Raw genomic sequence first — 19,498 nt, forward strand, 5'->3', positions numbered from 1 at the left:
TTCATTTAGCCTGAAAAGTGAGGGTCCGGGGTATTATTAATGCAGCAGCTCATTTACTGTTTACCCTGTATGCCTATCCAGTGTGCTTGTCTGCTGTTCCAGAGGTTTAATAATACAGTACAGCTGTATATATAGTAATGCATCGAAGAGCTGTTGTGCACACATGTGGGGCAATGGAGAACATGTTAATACTGCAGAAATGGCTGAATGTTGGGGGGTGTGCTGGTGGATCTGTACCCCAGAAACACACAGTGGTCCTCTGGTGTGGACTGTGATCATCCTCGTGGTCGTGGCTCCAAGGCGCACAGTTTCCGTGACACAGTTGTTCAGCCTGACCACCTCGCTTTATGAGCACCTGTTTAATCTACCACCTCTGTTTGCTCCATAAGGACAAGGTTCTTGTTAGGAGCTCTCCTTTATGAGTTATTTTATTCAATAAGTTGAATTAAATAGAGTCTAAAACTGGAATAACTAATAACACACAAACCTGGATACGTACTTTTTAATGACAACAACAAACGTGGCTTGAAACGTTTGTAGCCATGCCATTACTTTTAATATCCAACTGCTAAAATGTCTTTACAGCTGCCTTAGGATAGAATGTTACCAGCTCACATATTTATACATAATTAATTTTAAGCCTTTAATCCACAATACATTTTTAATGTATTCCTTTTAGTTTGACACTGCATTTGCTTTGGATTTTTGAATCCTTATCAGCTTCAATATAATGAAGGAAACCAAAAAAATGACATCAGATTCAAAATGTCACTACTTTCTGGCAAGGGGAATGTTTTTGTTTTGATGTTTGTTTTTACAAAGGAGAGACCGGTGAGTTGTGTGCCTGATATGGGGAGTGTTGTATAGCTGCTGCCGAGGAGAAATCCTCAGCCAGGGCTGTATGACCCTGCATCCCGTGAGCCCACAGTCCTGACAATGAATTGTTTCTGAGCAGAAAGCCGGTCAAAGGCTCAGGCAGCCCTGGAGAGACCGGGGACACTGTACATCTGGCCAGAGGTGGCAGAGGTTGATGAGCGGTCGTCTCCAGCCTGTGCGAGTGCTGAGTGCCATGCAGGGTGAAAGGTCAGAGAGAGCTCTTTCTCAGGGCGAGCTACCAAGTTCCTTGCAAGAGCAGCAGGAGGAACTGCAGTGGTACTCCTGCTGGTATCGGCCAAAAAGGAATTTCGCTTTGTACCTAAAGCACGGCCAGTGATTACTGTGCAGCGCATGGCATCCGCTTGCATCAGATTTGACGCGGTCTTACACCATGCACATAGAATTTCTGCTCTTTTCTCCCCCTGTGATGGGTTTTCTTTTTTGATCGTTGTTTTCTAACTCGACTGATAAGGAGTGGAAGATCGTCAGCACAAAGAGCTCCACATATCCGCACTGTAGGCTGGGTTTGCACTTTTATATTCTTTTATATCTTTTATATACTTTTATATTCTCTTTCACGGGCATTTGCGAACACAGTCAAGTGATCTACCAGCTGCAGTGACATGCAGTCATGTATTCCAGAGAAACTCAGTCAAGAAACTCAGTGCACCGGGTCTCGACACCACCTTCTGCAACTGGATTCGGGACTTTTTGACAGGCAGACCTCAGGCTGTCAGGCTTGGAAACCACACCTCCGGCACACTAACTCTGAACACTGGGGTCCCCCAGGGGTGTGTGCTTAGTTCATTGCTCTACTCACTCTACATCCACGACTGTAAGGCTAAACACAACACAGACTCCATCATCAAGTTTGCCGATGACACCACAGTTTTAGGTCTGATCACAGACAATGAGGAGAGGGCCTACAGGGAGGAGGTCAATCTCCTTACAACGTGGTGTGAAGACAACAACCTCACCCTCAACGTCGGCAAAACCAAGGAGCTGATCGTTGATTTCAGAAAACTGCAAAACGGACATGCCCCTCTCCACAACAACAGGACTGAAGTGGAAAGGGTCAGTAACTTCAAATTCCTTGGCGTCCATATCACCGAGGACCTCACATGGTCTCTCAACGCCACCTGTCTGATCAAGAAAGCGGAACAGCGCCTGTACTTCCTAAGACGGTTGAAGAAGGCTAAGATATCTCCCCAGATCCTCACTAACTTTTACAGATGCACTACAGAAAGCACACTGACAGGTCACATCACAGTGTGGTATGGCAACTGCAGTATTGCTGACCGCAGAGCCCTACAGCGGGTGGTGAAAACTGCCCAGTCCATCACTGGGGTAGTTCTCCCATCCATCCAGGACATTTATGACAGACAGTGCTTGAGGAAAGCTCTAAGCATCATCAAAGACCCCACACACCCCAGCTACGGACTGTTTGACCCTCTACCATCTGGAAAACGGTACCAGAGCATTCGGGGCCGGACTACCAGACTGAGACAGCTTTTACCCCCACACTCCCAGCCTCTCTCACCTACAGTCTGAACCCTTACAGTGCCTTCTCTCTTACCAAAACTCAAACACACATGGAAATGTACCTCTACCTCACATGTCAAGAAGCTCACTCCCCATCATTTTCTATCCTTTATCTCATTCTGTTGACGTATGATTTTGCACATTACCTGTTACCTGTTGTTGTGTTGCACATTGCCTGTTGTCTCTGTCTTTCTTTCCTTATACAGTTGTATTGTTGTTGGGGTTTTTTTGTACTTCTTATCGTCCGAGAGCTAGCTAAATAGCATTTCGTTATACCATATACCTGTATATGACAATAAACTTGAACTTGATTCAAATCTACACTCCGGAATATAAATAAAATTGTGCATTTTTTGGGAGGGGTATCATGCTTCAGCAAAAACGAAGGATTCTTTTTCCTCTAATAAACAACTGAAGCAGATGTAACTCTTAAGAAAGTAGATCGAAAGTGATGCCTCGCTTGTCGTTTGGCAATGTGGTCACCCAGAGTCTGCAGTGGGATGTCATTGTATTCTCTTAGATCTGTTGCATGTGTTTTGTACGTTTGTCCTTTTGCCCAGAGCTCTCAAATGAGACCACGAGTACTGGCTGGGTAGTGAATGACTGTCCAGTGAGGGGTGAGCTTGCTTGAGAGAAAGATGGGTGATGTGGACAAGCAGATTTAGCTGAGGTGGTCTGCTTGCCTTTTATCTTCCAGGTTTAGATCTATTTTGTGTGCCTGCAATCTCAGTAGCTCCTTAAACATTTGTTTCCTTAGAATTATTGCAGGACTTCAAGGGAACTGGAAACCTTTCCCTCAGTAAGCAGTGAAGGAAAAAAATTGGAGTGTAAAAACTCAAAAGGTCCTTTCTGAGTCTGTGACATGTCTGGAGGTAATGGCGTTAAAACTTTGAGAGCAGGGTCTGCTGAAGCTGGGGCTGTAATTGTGGCTGTCGCAGAGGCCGTTGCCTTTGTTTTAATGAGGTGAGCTGATGCCTCTCGGGGGAAGGTGGGAGTTGAGCTCCAGCAGCGAGCTCTCATTACGGAGATGGGCACCGGCACTGACAGCGGCTCGCTGGGATGAAACAGAATTCGCTATTCGTGTCTGTGCTGGAAAGCTCTGAAGGGAGCTTAAGTGAGCACTGGGGAGGTGGTGAGAAATGTGCACGTTTTCGGCAGGAAAAAACAGCAGCAGGCAGCTGAGAAATGACAGTACATTTCCTTTTCTTATTTTCCGAGTTGCAAGAAACTTTCGGATTGAATGTTTGTCCTCTTGTTTTATTCCTCGTATGCTCCTCGGCACCATAAAATGCCTTTTTTTTTGTCTCCGGGGAAAGATGCAACTAAAGCTCCTGTTATTACCCTTGGTAGAGATTCGCAGTCATTCTGCGGAACCTGTTTGAACGGGCCAGGTCAGTTGTCCTGAAGGCCTGAAACTTTCAGCTTCCTCGCAGCCCTGCCACTCCCCTGCCCTGACTGACTCCCTCACACAAGCGACCGTGCCAGAGCGCCTGCCAGAGGCAGCACGGCCGGCCCCCCCCGGCGTCTCGCTGGACAGACTGTTCTCCAGCGCCCTGCAGGGCGTGTCACAGAGAGAGACAGAGGCTCTGTGCTCCTGCCCAGCCGATGAGGTGTGGCAAACTGGTCACGTTCATTTGACACAAGTAAACTCCCTGGAAAAGCAAGTTCTCCACATGACAAACCTCAGGAAATGGCTTTATTGACCACACATTAATTACCAGTATAATTAGCACTGTCGTTTGTGAAATCACTTGTGTATTGTTTGACCCATTTCTCTCTTGAGGACTGCAGCAGGCGGAGCGCTCACGGAGGTGGTGGGAGCTGGTGTTGCTGGGATTTCAGAGCCAGTGTCTCATTAACATGCTGCTTTCTTTCTTCCAGTGCCAACCTGTCGAAGGCTGCCTGGGGTACAATGGAGAAAAATAATACCCAGATGACGGTTCGTTCCTACGAGCTCGGTGTCCTCTTCCTGCCTTCAGCGTTTGTAAGTGTCCCACGCCAGGCTGCATGATGAAGAGACACCAGTGCTGTGCTCCAGACCACGGTCTTTTCTCGTTTCTAGTTTTTTGGTGCTTTTGTGGGTTGCTTCTTCAGGAGTGATTACTGCCCGACATGTTGTTTTGGATACTGTGGGATATTGTTTTTTTAATATTACCCTGTAAAGAGAGGAGAATTCACCGCAGCACTGTATAATCGCAGGGTAATTTGTCCTTGTTGTTAGGGTAGGCTTTAGAAAAACTTCAAAAGTTGCTAAGCAACCACTTCATAGTCCTTTCACCCACTGAACGCAGGGGAAAGCAAACAGCAGAAACGGTCCTTTCTGGAAAGAAGAAAGGCGTCTCCGCGCTGTGGGCATGATGCTCTTAGCCCCCATGGTCCAGCACGTCTGGGGCTCAGTTAGGAAACTGCCCAGCCCCTCAGCAGTGCGCAGCTGCTTCCTGGGCTCCGGGATACTTTCTCGGCATGAGAAATGCTTTCATGAGCGTTACTGCAGCTGCCGTCTGTCAGTGACATTCATCAAGAGCAGCAATGAGCTTACAGGTTTTCCCTCCTTCTGTGAAGATTTTGTAGATGTTTTCTCACCAATACATTGTGGTATCTTAAATTTAACATGGTGTTTACTCTGCCAGTTTTCCTTAAATTAGGATTTTTTTTTTTTTAATCTGGTCTTGTTGCCTGAAAAGCTCCTGTCTGTCATCTGATGAGTCTTATTGCCAGTGGTTGCCAGACTGCTGCCCCAGGGGGTCAGATACCAGTCTGGAGGCTGTTCACCATCTCCAGCCCACATAGGTGTTGCCATGTTGCACTGAGGTGTGTGAGCCCAGTGGGATATTTCTTTCTCTAATCTAAAGAGCTGTTGAAGCCAACAGATTACTTGTAAGGAACCCTAGATGTACAGGGGCTTGACATTAGCCAACTCCAAATCACACAGTCCCCGGGGGACTGAAAATAGCTTGTGCGTCAGGTGAGTGCTTCTTCATCGCTGTGGTGTTGCACAGGGGGAGTTACAGCCATGCCTTTAATGGAAAATTGGGTTTTCTGCACAGGCTTCATTTCTTCTCTTGCTATTTTGAGCTGTGTAGAGATAGACAGCAGTTATTGATTGATCCGTTGTATCTCTCCAGCATCCACAGTATTGTTGTGGCTGATTTCTGTTGAAGGAGTTTCCAGTATAAAAGGATTAGCGCTTATGTTTGGCTAATAAAAATAATTAGCAGTTTATTGCAGCCATACGCTGGAGACCCACTGCAGCTAATACCTATTAGTGGTTCCACACACCACAAAGCTGTGTGCTGTGGAGAGTGGTCAGTGTGGTGTGGTCTTGCCTCATCAGATTCTCTTTTGAATGCTGGGTTGTGTGTTGGTGTGGTGAGGACTTCTGTGTTTCCTTGACAGTCAGAGAAAATATCTAATTTTCCTCTGTCTTGTGAATCAAGTGTTTCTGAGGGCCCATTCAAGCTAGCAGGACTGCATTTCAATAGCGTAGTCTGCATATTAGCATTTGCATTTCACTTGCACATGCAGTGGAGTGCTTGTTATTTCTGAAGGAGAGGTTAGCTCATTCTCAGAATGCTTATGGATGAGTTGTTGGGTCTCAGCAGGGCTCATAACATAAGATTTGAAGAACCCAGAACCCCAGCCGCTTTTTAAAAACAGGAACACAGAACTTCACCAAGACAGTGTTGTTTTAACCACCATACTGCAGCAGTCTAAGTTGACTGCCGTTTCCGATTTGTCGCTCTGTGTGCCTGTGGGCATACTGTGTGTGTGCTCATGAGTGTGTCCATCTTGTGAAGGACTAGATCAGGAGTGTTTCATAGAGTCTGTGCTGGGTGATCCAGTGGGCTTTATTGGTTGAAAACAGGAAAGCAGCAGAACCATAGGAGGTCAGAAGGAGGAGAGGCAAGTAAGACTGATCTATAATGAAGGAGCAAAAGAGAAAAGTACTGTAGTGATCAAAATAAGGAAGTATATCGTTCGTCCAGTTTCTAACCACTTCTTCCAAGTCAGGGTCACGGAGGAGCTGGAGCCTGACCTAGCAAGCAGCAGGCACAAGGCAGGGTCCACCCTGGACAGGACTCCAGACCACAGGACACACACACACACACACACACACACACACACACACACACACACACACACACACACACCAGGGCCAGACCATCACAGGACGCGCACACACACACACACACACACACACACACACACACACACACACACACACCAGGGCCAGACCATCACAGGACACACACACACACCAGGGCCAGACCATCACAGGACACACACACACACACACCAGGGCCAGACCATCACAGGACACACACACACACACACCAGGGCCAGACCATCACAGGACACACACACACACCAGGGCCAGACCATCACAGGACACACACACACACCAGGGCCAGACCATCACAGGACGCACACACACACCAGGGCCAGACCATCACAGGACGCACACACACACCAGGGCCAGACCATCACAAGACACACACACACACCAGGGCCAGACCATCACAGGACACACACGCGCACACACACACACACACACACACACACACACACACACCAGGGCCAGACCATCACAGGACACACACACACGCACACCAGGAGGACAGTGCAGTGAACCTGCCAGTATGTCTTTGGACTGAGGGAGGCAACTGGAACACCCGGGGGAACCCCACTAACACAGCCTGACAAACAGAAAGAGGGGCTGCCAGCACCCCACAGTACAATCCCTAAAGAGAAAAAGCTCCAGGCCAGCTGACAACCCACCTGCGGTCTGTGGGTCCTAATGCCCCAGTATAGTAACGGAGACACTAGACTGTAAAAAGACGCCGTCCTTCAGATGAGGTGTAAAACCGACGTTCTGACTCTCTGTCGTCATTAAAAATCCCAGGGTGATTCTTGAAAAGAGTAGGGGTGTTAATCCGTACTGGTGTCCTGGACACTGCACACTGGTGGGGGTGGAGAGTACCCATTACCTGTAAAGCGCTTTGAGTGGCGTGTCCAGAAAGCACTATATACAGTAAGTGTAAGGAATCTATTATTATTATTATTATTGTTATTGTTATTGTTATTGTTATTGTTGTTGAACTCCAGAGAGCACCCCAGGAATGGTGCCCAGGGCCCCAGTGCCGCGAGGCAGCAAGGCTAACCACTGGAAGTATATCAGTACAGCAAAAAATGAAAACATGTTAAGAACAGTGTTACGTAGAGGGAATCTTTACACTGCCTCTACCGTTGTTTTAAAACAGCACTGAACGTTACACTAGTGGAAAATGGCACCGCTTAGGAGGAAATGCCGTCCGCTCCGTGTGCTGCTCTGCTGGGAGGAGAAGAAGAAGGCATTAGTATTCATTGTGGCTGATGGAGGCAACACTCTCAGCGGTTTCAAGTGGTTTCCTTTTATCCGGCCCGAGTCTTCTGCCGCTGCCCAAGTGTGCAGTGGTGCTCCAGAAGCAGTGGTGTGCAAATAGCCTGGTGGACTTGATTTCGAAAGGAGTTTACTCTTGTGTTCCGTCTGTCATGGTTTTGTTGAGCATCCTGAAAGAACATTGTGTCCTTTTGAAAAATATTGTGCTGTGGTTCGAGTGCATGTGTGATATCGTGATATCGTGTAGTCCTTGTCATCAATGCAAACATCAATGCAAACTCAAAAGGGATATTTGCTTAACCACTGCTGACATTTTCTGCCTCTGGACTTGTATTGTTTCTTTAATTGGTTCAACAATAGAAAATCACAAATTGTTTCTTTTTCTACCTCTTAGGCAAAATTCCAAAAAAAATGATGAAGGTAAAATGTCACTGTGACCCAAGTAATTTGTAGTTCTAATTTAAATAAGTATCCTAACCTTTCTTTTCTCTGATCCCTCACAGAGCTAAAGAAAACACGCCAATGCTTTAAAACCCTAAAAGAGTGTTGATTTTGCCATTTTGATTTGTGTACATCTATATGATCTTTTCTTTAATTGATTTATTGTGCAGTTCCTTCAGAGGTCCCAAAGTCCCTACATAAGATTAATGTTGTTGTTTTTAAATAATTGGAATTGCTCTTGGCATTTTATACCAATTAATATACAGGCTGTGAAAACTGAAGTAAGCTACTGTATAAGCTGTAATTGTGTTGTGCATATTCATTGTGATCGTTCAGTGATGACTTTGTCATGGCCGCCTATGTCAGAATGCAAACAGTTGAGAAGTCCTGTGTATATCAGGCTTGAGTGAGTCTATATTCATTCCCCTTGGCTGCCAACGCTGGGGAGTGCAGATGACTTGAGGCTGCAGGAGCTGTAAGTGAACAGCAGGACTTCCCTCTGATTTTCAAAAAACTCTTTATCTGACGTCCTCTCGAGAGCTCCCCTGCCAGTGCACGGGGTTTTTATCATTATTGATTGGCATTAGGACCCTTCCTTTGCAATCAGTTACACCTTGCATGCAAATGAAGTGACAGCTAAAATATATATTTTTGAAGTTTTGCGGTCAACTGTTCTACGCTCATGTGAGGAACAGATTAAGTAAAAGGCGTGTGCTTTTTCACCAGGGCAGATCAGACCTATCTGGGATTTGATGTTCAGAACTGTCACTTGCAGTAACAAAAGCTGCTGTAGCTAGTTCGTATTCTCTTTGTGTAGCAGTCCATTTGAAATTTGTCTGTGTAACAGCGCTGCAGGCTGTTCTGCACAGCACTTTCCTTTCTGATTCAGAACAGATCCCCGGCCTCCTTTATACTTTCTGTTACCTTCCATTCTTATGTTTCTCTATGACTTTTTTCGCAAACATTAATGACTTTGTGAAACAAAAGAAATCAAGTAAGAAGAGGGTAACTCTTACTACACCTCTGAACTATCTGCAAGTCAGCATTTCAGGGCAGAATAACATGTCTGTTGTTACCGCTTTTCTGCTCATACTTGACAGTCACGTGTTCCTTGCTTTTCTATAGCACTTCTCATGCAAGGAATTGCAAAGGACTCTACATACAGGAAGGGGACCCGTTCATCTACAACAGGGTGACACACAGCAACACACACTTCTGCACTGCAATCCCATTGCATGGCTGATCAGGGGATGTCCTGACGTTTCACTTGAAAGATCTGGGAATTTAGCCAGGACACCAGGGTTAACACCCTTGTTCATACAAACAGTGATTGGAACTTTTTTACGATCAAAAAGTCAGGACCTCAGTAATACATCTCATTTGCAGGGCCATGGCTTCTATAAAGGTATCCATGGTCACCATGCTGGGTTATTGGCTTGGAAATTCTGGTCTAGATGGGAAATGTGTCACATTAAAGGTTTTCCTTTCTGTTTAGCACAACAAAAAGTGCATTACTACAGGGGTCTTGTTGGAATTATGTATGTTAGCACTATACGTTAGCATAAAGTAGCCTTAAACTGAATTGGTCAAATCAAATGATCTGGTTTCTTGCTAATTCATTGTGCCCTGCTTCCTTTGTGTTCTTTTCTGAACTAAATGCCTTTCATTTTTTAAAAGAATGAAGTATAGGTTCTTGTATTTAGCAAGGACTTTCTGACATATGTAATGTTATTTATGCTGTTGCAAGTTCAAACCCTCACAGTTCTCCATCTGGGTTTGAGTGATGATTGCTGAGGAGTGTTGGGGTTTTGCAGTCACTGGATCCCCACTCCTCCCAGGACTGACTGCTTGTTCTCACCCTTGTGCTCCACAGAACATGAGCTGCTTCCCCATCGAGAGGAGCCCGTTCCCCAGCAGCAAGAGCCCCTCTGCCTCCTTCACTGTTCCCTTCGATCTGCCACCTGTGCACTATTCCAGCAAAGGTAACCCTCACACCCTTCCCCTGTCACCCTGCTGCCCAGAGGACACCCCTCAACTGCCTCAACCGTCACACTGACCCCCACAGGACACCCCTCAACCGTCACCCTGACCCCCACAGGACACCCCTCAACTGTCGCCCTGACCCCCACGGGACACCCCTCAACTGTCGCCCTGACCCCCACAGGACACCCCTCAACCACAGGACACCCCTCAACTGTCACCCTGTCCCCCATGGGACACCCCTCAACCGTCGCCCTGACCCCCACGGGACACCCCTCAACTGTCGCCCTGACCCCCACAGGACACCCCTCAACTGTCGCCCTGACCCCCACGGGACACCCCTCAACCACAGGACACCCCTCAACTGTCACCCTGTCCCCCACGGGACACCCCTCAACCACAGGACACTCCTCAACTGTCACCCTGTCCCCCACAGGACACCCCTCAACCACAGGACACCCCTCAACTGTCGCCCTGACCCCCACGGGACACCCCTCAACTGTCGCCCTGACCCCCACGGGACACCCCTCAACCACGGGACACCCCTCAACCGTCACCCTGACCCCCACGGGACACCCCTCAACCCAGGGACACCCCTAAACCACAGGACACCCCTCAGCTGTCACCCTGACCCCCACGGGACACCCCTCAGCTGTCACCCTGACCCCCACGGAACACCCCTCAGCTGTCACCCTGACCCCCACGGTACACCCCTCAACCACAGGACACCCCTCAACTGTCACCCTGTCCCCCACGGGACACCCCTCAACCACAGGACACTCCTCAACTGTCACCCTGTCCCCCACAGGACACCCCTCAACCACAGGACACCCCTCAACTGTCGCCCTGACCCCCACGGGACACCCCTCAACTGTCGCCCTGACCCCCACGGGACACCCCTCAACCACGGGACACCCCTCAACCGTCACCCTGACCCCCACGGGACACCCCTCAACCCAGGGACACCCCTAAACCACAGGACACCCCTCAGCTGTCACCCTGACCCCCACGGGACACCCCTCAGCTGTCACCCTGACCCCCACGGAACACCCCTCAGCTGTCACCCTGACCCCCACGGGACACCCCTCTATCACAGGACACCCCTCAACCATCACCCTTTCCCCCATGGGACACCCCTCAACCACCGAACACCCCTCAACCATCACCCTGCTCCCCAGGGGACACCCCTCAACCACAGGACAGGCCCGGAGTGGTCACCTGATGAGTTGCCTCCCCTCTTTACGAAGCGAGTGGGTTAGTTTGCGATCGAATGAGTAACAATAAGCAGTTGTGTGGCTGCCTCCGCGCAGCGCAGCAGGTCGATGTCAAAGAATTACAGATCGTACATACTTCTTTAGGATAAACCTGTTTTGAACTAAAACTTTAAAAGTTATTGAAATGTAAACCCCACCACCTCCTTTATCGCTTGTTTTCGAGGTTTTTGTAGTTTAGAACTGTAAAGTCCTGCTTAGATAAAATCACACTTAGGGATTTCTATCATGATTTTGTTTTCTAGACATCTTCCCACTAATTTCTCATTTCCCTTTGAATCCATGGTTCTTATATGGTTATTCTGTAACACAGGGTCTTCAGGAAGGCAACTGTTTCATTGTTTGCTTAACAGTGCGATAGTATCTGCAAATGCCTTTTGAAACATTACTCCTGAAATGAAGGAGAACTTAGCAGGAGCTCAACAAGTGTTGTTTTGACACCTTAGATCGAAGAGTACACGTGAATCATTTTAAAGCTGCACTTTGATTTATACATGTCTGTGCTATGTGTCATTACAGCGTCTCTCCCGCGTTAGCAACCAGAGGTCTGCTACTGTTGAGTCACAGTGCAAGGAGTATCTTAACTTTCGAGCTTGCAAACTAGGACTCGCACTGCTTCAGCTCACTGACATACTGTAGTCCCTTTCTCTTGTTTTCTTTACTCCATGCATCGTCCCTCATGATATTCCCCAAGATTAGATTTGTGGATGGTGATTGTAAAAAAACCTCTTAATATCTTGTTCTCTCTGATGTTAGCAGTATCCAGTGCATAATTCACATCTTGCACTATCCTGACTGCAGACAGTGGAAAATGAGTGTATTCTGTGCCTGATGGAAGTGTAATGGAGGTAATACAGCTTTCAGGTGATGAGCAGCTCTGACTTTTATCCAGCTACCCAGCCTTGCAGCTGGATAAGGAAGCTCAAAGCAAATTATTAATGTAATAAAATGGAGCATTTTATTTTGCTGATGTTTTTTCATTTTAAATTCCGCATTTTTCTCAGGATTTTCACTATCGGCTTTGAAGAAAAAACAAAACCGGAGACCTGGTGGGATTTGACACTGGCCATTCGTAGCTGTGTGGCCCCCCCGTATTGAAGTGGTCTGGCTGGGAGCTCCATGTCCTCTTAAACATTTTACACAGTTTTAAGTTTCCATGTTTGAACAAATAAAGTCAGCGTGTGCACATGTTCATACACCCATTCTGTATTCCACTTGACATGTTCACATCTATGTCTGCTGAGTCACCGTGCCAGAAATAGGAATAGGACTGTGCCTCACGGTCTGCCTACACATCCCCAGCACCTGCGTTCACTCACTGTGCCGTTCCTCTGTCACACCGTGTTTTTCATTTCGTTTCCTGCCTAGGGCTGCTGAAATACCACCTCCTCGACTGAGCTGCAGATAGAGATGCATCCTTTTTAATTGGCTAATGATAAAATTGTTGGTAAACATGGGGAAGTGAATGTCCCCTTTCATCATCTGACTTCATTGCTTGTGTTGTCTAAGGCTCCTTTAATGATATTTTCCCTCATGTCTTTGCTGATCCACAAGGTTTCCTAGTGTGAGATAGTGGTGGCGTAAGGATGTCAAAGTAGACCAACAGGAGAGAAAAGGAGATTGGTGATTAGCCGTTGGAAAAGAAGCAAGCAGGGAGCATTGTGGTTGACTGTACTGCACTGCCACAGTAGTTACACTGATCTTGCTGACATTTGTGGAATCATATTTGTAGAGACGTTTTGTACTTTTTTAAGGGAAAAGTATGTTTAGAACAAGGAGAGTAAAAGCTACAGTACATGTGTTTTTTGCTTTAAAGTGAAATGGTAGAGCCTCAGGTCCAGTTGTACTGTAGCATCAGATAGATGGTTTCCAAGTGATGGCAGTGAGCGGTAGCTCCTGGCAGTGACATGTGGGGTTACTGGAACTTGCATGTTTGAACCTTTCTTTCTCAGAGTTAAGGTGGTTGGCAGTGGGCTCTTGTCTTTAACTGAACGTCATTCAGTTTCAAGGTGGTTGGAGAACACCGCTTGAAATGGAGTTGTGTGGAATGTTTTTGTTCTGCAAAGGAAGTGTGGCTGGAGTGAGCGAGGGCATGAAGCTTAGCTAGCGGGCAGCTGGAGCCCTGGCGAAGGACGAGGCCGCACACGCCTCCCCGTGTGCTGTCTCTCGAGCAGCAGGCTGCTGTACTGATGAAGACTGGTGAAGACTGACAGCTGCAGGCTGCCAGAATGGCTTAAACTCAATTTTTTGCACATCAGGGGACCTGCTAAATAGACTCCAAAGTGGTTATTTAAATTGTCTCCTGGGGTGTCTTGACATCTTGCAACAAATATCCAATTAAAGGCCTACAGGGTCATGTCACACACATTACTGAACACATACTGCACATGACAAGTATCCAAGTGCAAGTCACTTAATTACCGTGCTGCACTGAAGGAAGTTCTGAAAGTAAAGAGAGCTCATTTCTGACCTTGATTAGCTGATAACACACCTTAGCTTTTGCAGTTTGGAGCTCCCTACTGACTGAGAATGAACAGAGTGTGCATGTATCCTGTATAAAGTGCCTGACTTATCTAACAAAGTGAATACATGGTCCTTAGTTGATGTTTTATGCATTTAAATGAATTATCTCATTTTCAGTGTCAGGAAGAATTAATAAAGCAAAGTAGATATTGAAAATATAGTAATAGCTTTTAATAGGCTATTATTATGTGTTACAGTAAAGTTAGAGCTTAGATTTCTCAGAAACACAGAATAAGACAAGCTTATTTGAAGAAAACTGTTTTAATTAGTAAAGTAGGATGCCCAGTACATTTAAATTGCAAATATAAATTGGATTAAACCATGGGAATGAAATATTGTTACAAGAATAAAAATAGCCACAGAATTTAATATAGTACAAAATATTGATTTGTTGGTCTCTGCAAAGTAAATGTCCAAAGTGCATTTGAGCAAAGAGTAATGTATTTTTTTCATATTATTGATTTTAGGGTTAACTTGAATTTCAAAACAATAATGGAAATATTCTTGCCTTCATGTTTTCTGAGACAAAGGGGTAATGGGGCAGGAACGTTTGTAATCTATATTGAGAGTTTTATTATGTTTTGAGTTAAAAGTGCATTTCATTAATTGGGGTCCTGCTCTATCTTATCATTTGCATTTTATTAGTGTGGAAAATCATATCAACTTGAGACTGATGGAGGGAGGCAAGTTTTTATTTCACTCAAAGCAAAGATATAAATTTGGAAGAAAAGCTACACAGTAACATTAGATTTTCTTTCTCTCTGTAAGGTGCTTGTGAACATCAAATTAATTTCCACTCTAAAATAGAGAAAAAATAATTGGGTGTCATGTGTCAGGATGTGGTTGTGTCGATGATTTTGATTTTGCTTCAGGTTTTTAACATCAGCTATTTAAGGGGTAGTCCACTGCTGCAGATGTTTCTCTTAAAAACAGGTTTTTTTAGTTGTTTTGTTGAAAGGTTATTTTTAAAGTGTGATTTGATTGGATTGTTAATGAACCGTTTTAAAAAAAAGAAATCAGTTGACTAAAATCTGTTGATTGCTTTTCTGTTTAACCCAGTTTTGCGTAGCCAGTTTCCATGGTCACTGGGGTTCTGTTCCCTTCATTTACTTGGCAGTGCATGCAACACTGAGCACGGCACTCCCGGAGCACAGACTCCCACAGGGAGAGAGCCCCTCGCTCCCGGAGCACAGACTCCCACAGGGAGAGAGCCCCTCGCTCCCGGAGCACAGACTCCCACAGGGAGAGAGCCCCTCGCTCCCGGAGCACAGACTCCCACAGGGAGAGAGCCCCTCGCTCCCGGAGCACAGACTCCCACGGGGAGAGAGCCCCTCTTTCCTGGAGCACAGACTCCCACGGGGAGAGAGCCCCTCGCTCCCGGAGCACAGACTCCCACGGGGAGAGAGCCCCTCGCTCCCGGAGCACAGACTCCCACGGGGAGAGAGCCCCTCGCTCCCGGAGCACAGACTCCCACAGGGAGAGAGCCCCTCGCTCCCGGAGCACAGACTCCCACAGGGAGAGAGCCCCTCGCTCCCGGAGCACAGACTCCCACGGGGAGAGAGCCTCAGATGTTTTGGGTTTTCCTGATGATCCGATGCAACATGGCATTGTGCCGCCCTTCTGAGTAGTCTCTTCTTTAGTACAGATATTTAGTACAGATATTTAGAAGGCAGTCAGGCGTGAAGGAAGAAGTCAGTAAGTGTGTGAAGAGCTGAGGTGGTTAATCCTGATATTTTTGAAGGTGTGTATTATCATGCAACTGAAAAAAGCTGGAATATGTATTTTACTGTAGCTACATGCATTTTGAGTGCTGTATTTTTTTGTTTTAACAAATATGATCATATAACAATATTTTTGTAAATATTGTTTAAAAAGACCATTTTTGAGTGTAATTTAGGTGTTCTCTTTGCTTGACCGTACTCTTGTGGTGCAGAATTCTTCGATGGCTATTCATGACCTAATTGTGTTTCTGGTTGTGGTTCAGATCGCCCTTGGATTTGGAATATCCCATATACCCAAGAAACTGACATAAATGGAAACATCTGGGTGCCATCGTAAGCGTAAGGAAAACCTGTTCGATCCCTGCCAGTGCCAAGGTTCAGAGAAAGGACATTGAGGGAGGTGTGACGATTTGGAAGAAGAGGAATCTCGGCCTTTCTGAGCTGCGTTGTCTGTGCCCTGCAACCTCTTCCTCTTCCAGGATTAAGAGTACTGGGAGCTGCTGACATTGACTTTGAAGTTAGTCCTGCAGCTGAAGCTTATTTTAAATAGGAGGGTAATATGTGTAGATTCTCTTATTTAGCTTGTTGTGTATTGCAAACATGGTGCTATTCTAACTCATAATGATTGTTTTGTGTAGCTCTGTAAACCTTGTTCTGCAGTTATTGGATGAAAAAGGAAAACTCCAAACTACACAGGAATGCATTGTTGTTAACTGATCATGAAATATACAGAGATTATCCCTGTTTTCAACAGAAAAACAGCCTGGTAAACTAGTCTTTTTCAAGTTTTTCTAAACGTATTATCTGATTGGTGCTGACATTTGATGTCATATCATGCCAGCTCGGCATTGTAGGTTCTTTTATAAAGACTTTCCAACCACTGTGTATCTATTAGATATTTCCAAAAAAGTTACTTTACCATTGTCGTTCTTACTGTTATGTTATGTCTAATGAATTAATCTTTATATAATTGTTAGTGTCTTTAAAAAATAGCACAGTCTAGTATTAATGTTTTAGATTAAAATTAACAAATGCTAGTTATTATTGGCATCTTTGTGTGTAAATAAAGGTATGCTCTTTACAAAGTATTGTTTGTTTCACTTTGTTTTCCCTGTCTCAGTTCAGTTTGTTGAATGACAAATGGATATGTACTGTAGCATGACCTTTTTTTCTTCAGTATAATCTCATTGCTAGTAAACCTCTGACACTTCTAATTATAGAGTCGGCCTTTTTGGATATACTGAGCCACCCTCTCCTGGTACCAGCAGGTCCAGAGGAGTCCTGCACAGCCTGCAAATGGGTTTGAGCCTCTCTCCCAAGAGCTCCTGCCTCTGTCAGGGATGATTTAAAAACCCCTTGGCAAATAGTCAAAGAACAGGAACAGTTACAAAACGGTCGGGATGTTCTGACCTTGAAAGAGTGACTTCTGTGGTTGTAAATGAAACAAAATCCAGATTGAAAATGAGTTTTGAACTGACACAAGGAGAAAGATAGCACAGTGGATGAAGGCATTTGTTTCCTACAGTGAAAAGAAAAGTAAATTACACCAGAAAGGTCTTGAAAAGTCATGTGTTTCATCTTCCATTCACACAAGTTTAATAAAGAAAATTACTTTGAATCTACTGAAGCACAGTTACCGTGGCATATATGTTTTGTGACATGCAGAAAAAAGTACTTTTGTTGCTCCAATTAACATTAATGTTACATTAACGAGGTTACAATGCCATGTTTCTTAGCAGACATGTAAGTGATTGCAGGTGTTTATACTTGAATATTCTTGGAGTATTGAGGTTGACTGGTATAGGAATATATACTTTTTAAATAAATAATCATGTGCAGTGACAGTTGGATCTTTACACAGTGAACACTGCCTCTTTTTATAGTCTAAGACGAGCAGAGATTTTCCAGTGTAAAACCCATTAAAGCACATCTGTGCTAGACCACGAAGTGGCCAGGTTATCAGCTCGGTCACCACCACCTGCACGGCTCTCCTGAGGGCGGTGTCCCGGCTGCAGGGGATGTCTACGGTCTGTCACACTGCTGAAGAGCTGGGCATCACTCATGCTCCAGTACGAATAACTAAGAACACCGACAACGAACAAATCAGTAGGTTATTCTTACTCCTGGCTATTTGTCCTTTTTTTGGTAAAAATCACAACCACAAATGTATCTGTTTCCTATGTTTTTTTTTGGGGGGGGCCCAACCTGCACCCCTGCGAGTGCTGATCAGCCCATCAGGATGCTTTGTTCATTCATCTTTGGCCTCTTTTGTTCAGACCGTTACTACTTTTTCTGAAAAGGTCAGCATTGATCCTCGTTTTTGCCAGGCGTGTTAATGCAGATTCCACGTTGTGCTCAGTGCTGAAGCAAGACGAAAACGCTGGGATCTAGTTGTTGATCCATCGATAAGCCATGAGGCACCTATGTGCAGCTCCGAGGTGATGCTTATACTGCTGGCTCATGCCATCCCGCACTGCCTGGGGCTGGTGTCCCGTCTAGGGCACGACGGCCACCTGCTCCCAGCTCCCCTTGAGGGTCAGGCTGTCTGGGACGGGCTCTGACAGCCCCACGCCCTGACACCAGCAGGAGCAGCTCTCTGACTGTCACTCAAAGGGTTTATACGCCCGGCGTTTTCTAGCTGGTTTCAGCGCTTAATTCCTGGGCTTGGCCTTCTGCTCTGCAGTGATGACTCTTCGGTGCAACACGTCCTAATCGCATTACTATCTCTCCCGTCACAGCCTGTCAGTCAAGAAAAGGAAAAAAAATGGAATATGGTTTATTGTAGCTAGCTGGCAATGGAGTAACAAAGGATAAAATACAGTTTTAAAGCACGCTTTGCTACTGTAAGTCTCCAAGTCACTTGTGTTGGCATATGTGGTCGTATTGTATACTGTATGTAACATTTCTAGAACACAAGAAGGGTAAGAAGGTCAATTAGTCCAGCTAGTCCCAGGGCACCAGTTTCACCAGCACGGCTGGGCAGCTTGTTCCAGCCTCCCGCAACCCCTTATTGTAAAGACATGCCCCCGGCTCCCAGTTCCTAATGCACTTCCATGTAGTTTCCACTCCTGCTCTCTGGGCCATGATCTTCCATTCATTTTGAAACGTGTTTCTGCATTGCCTGCCTTTAAAGATTTTGTATATTTGTGTCGGGTCCGCTCATACTCTTCTGTGTTCAAGAATAAAAAGGTTCAGTGCCTTCAGCCTGTCAGTATAGGGCATTCCCTTAGGTCGTCCTGAATCCTGAGTAGCAATATATTTTCTATAACCTGTTGGCCTATATTGTACACTGTACTGTACAGTAAATGAGGCCTTTCAAGTGTGATATACAGTACAGTTTTAACATAACACCTCTTGATTTAATTTTAACTGTATATCCTGGCATTTTGTTTGCCTTTTAATTGTTTTCTCACCTTGTCTAGATAGAAGATGTTAATAATGCATCAATATCAAAGTCTTTTTCATAAATAACCTTTTCTATCTAATTTAGTTTTTATAATCCATGTTTTTACTACCTGCCTGCAATTGTCTAAACTTAATGCTGGGTGTTTGGCTAGTTCTTAATCTTATCTAAATCAGTTGTGTGTTTGCTGCTTCTACAATGCTTGCTAATCCTCCTAATTGGGTATCATCTGCACTCAGCTGGCTTCATTCTCCGCTGGAATCAGTTTCTAATCGTTTCTTCCAATTCAGGGGCGTGGGGGACCCAGAGCCCATCCCAGCAAGCAGTGAGCCCAAGGCAGGATACACCCTGGATGGGACAC

General features: G+C 45.6%; 1 protein-coding gene across 2 annotated transcripts in view; it reads left to right on the plus strand.

Annotated features, from left to right (window-relative positions):
• Positions 1-16,820, plus strand: part of tdp1 (tyrosyl-DNA phosphodiesterase 1) — a 40,270-nt gene extending 23,450 nt beyond the window's left edge. For both annotated transcript variants that reach the window (XM_088647513.1, XM_088647512.1), the window contains exons 14-16: positions 4,300-4,402; positions 10,113-10,221; positions 15,998-16,820. In XM_088647513.1, coding sequence (XP_088503639.1) covers positions 4,300-4,402; positions 10,113-10,221; positions 15,998-16,071 — 286 coding nt within the window. In that variant the 3' untranslated portion in view covers positions 16,072-16,820. The remainder of the gene's footprint in view (positions 1-4,299; positions 4,403-10,112; positions 10,222-15,997) is intronic.
• Positions 16,821-19,498: the final 2,678 nt, after the last annotated feature.

This window comes from Lepisosteus platostomus, chromosome 10 (assembly GCF_059453375.1).
Source record: "Lepisosteus platostomus isolate fLepPlt1 chromosome 10, fLepPlt1.hap1, whole genome shotgun sequence".
NCBI lineage: Eukaryota > Metazoa > Chordata > Actinopteri > Semionotiformes > Lepisosteidae > Lepisosteus > Lepisosteus platostomus.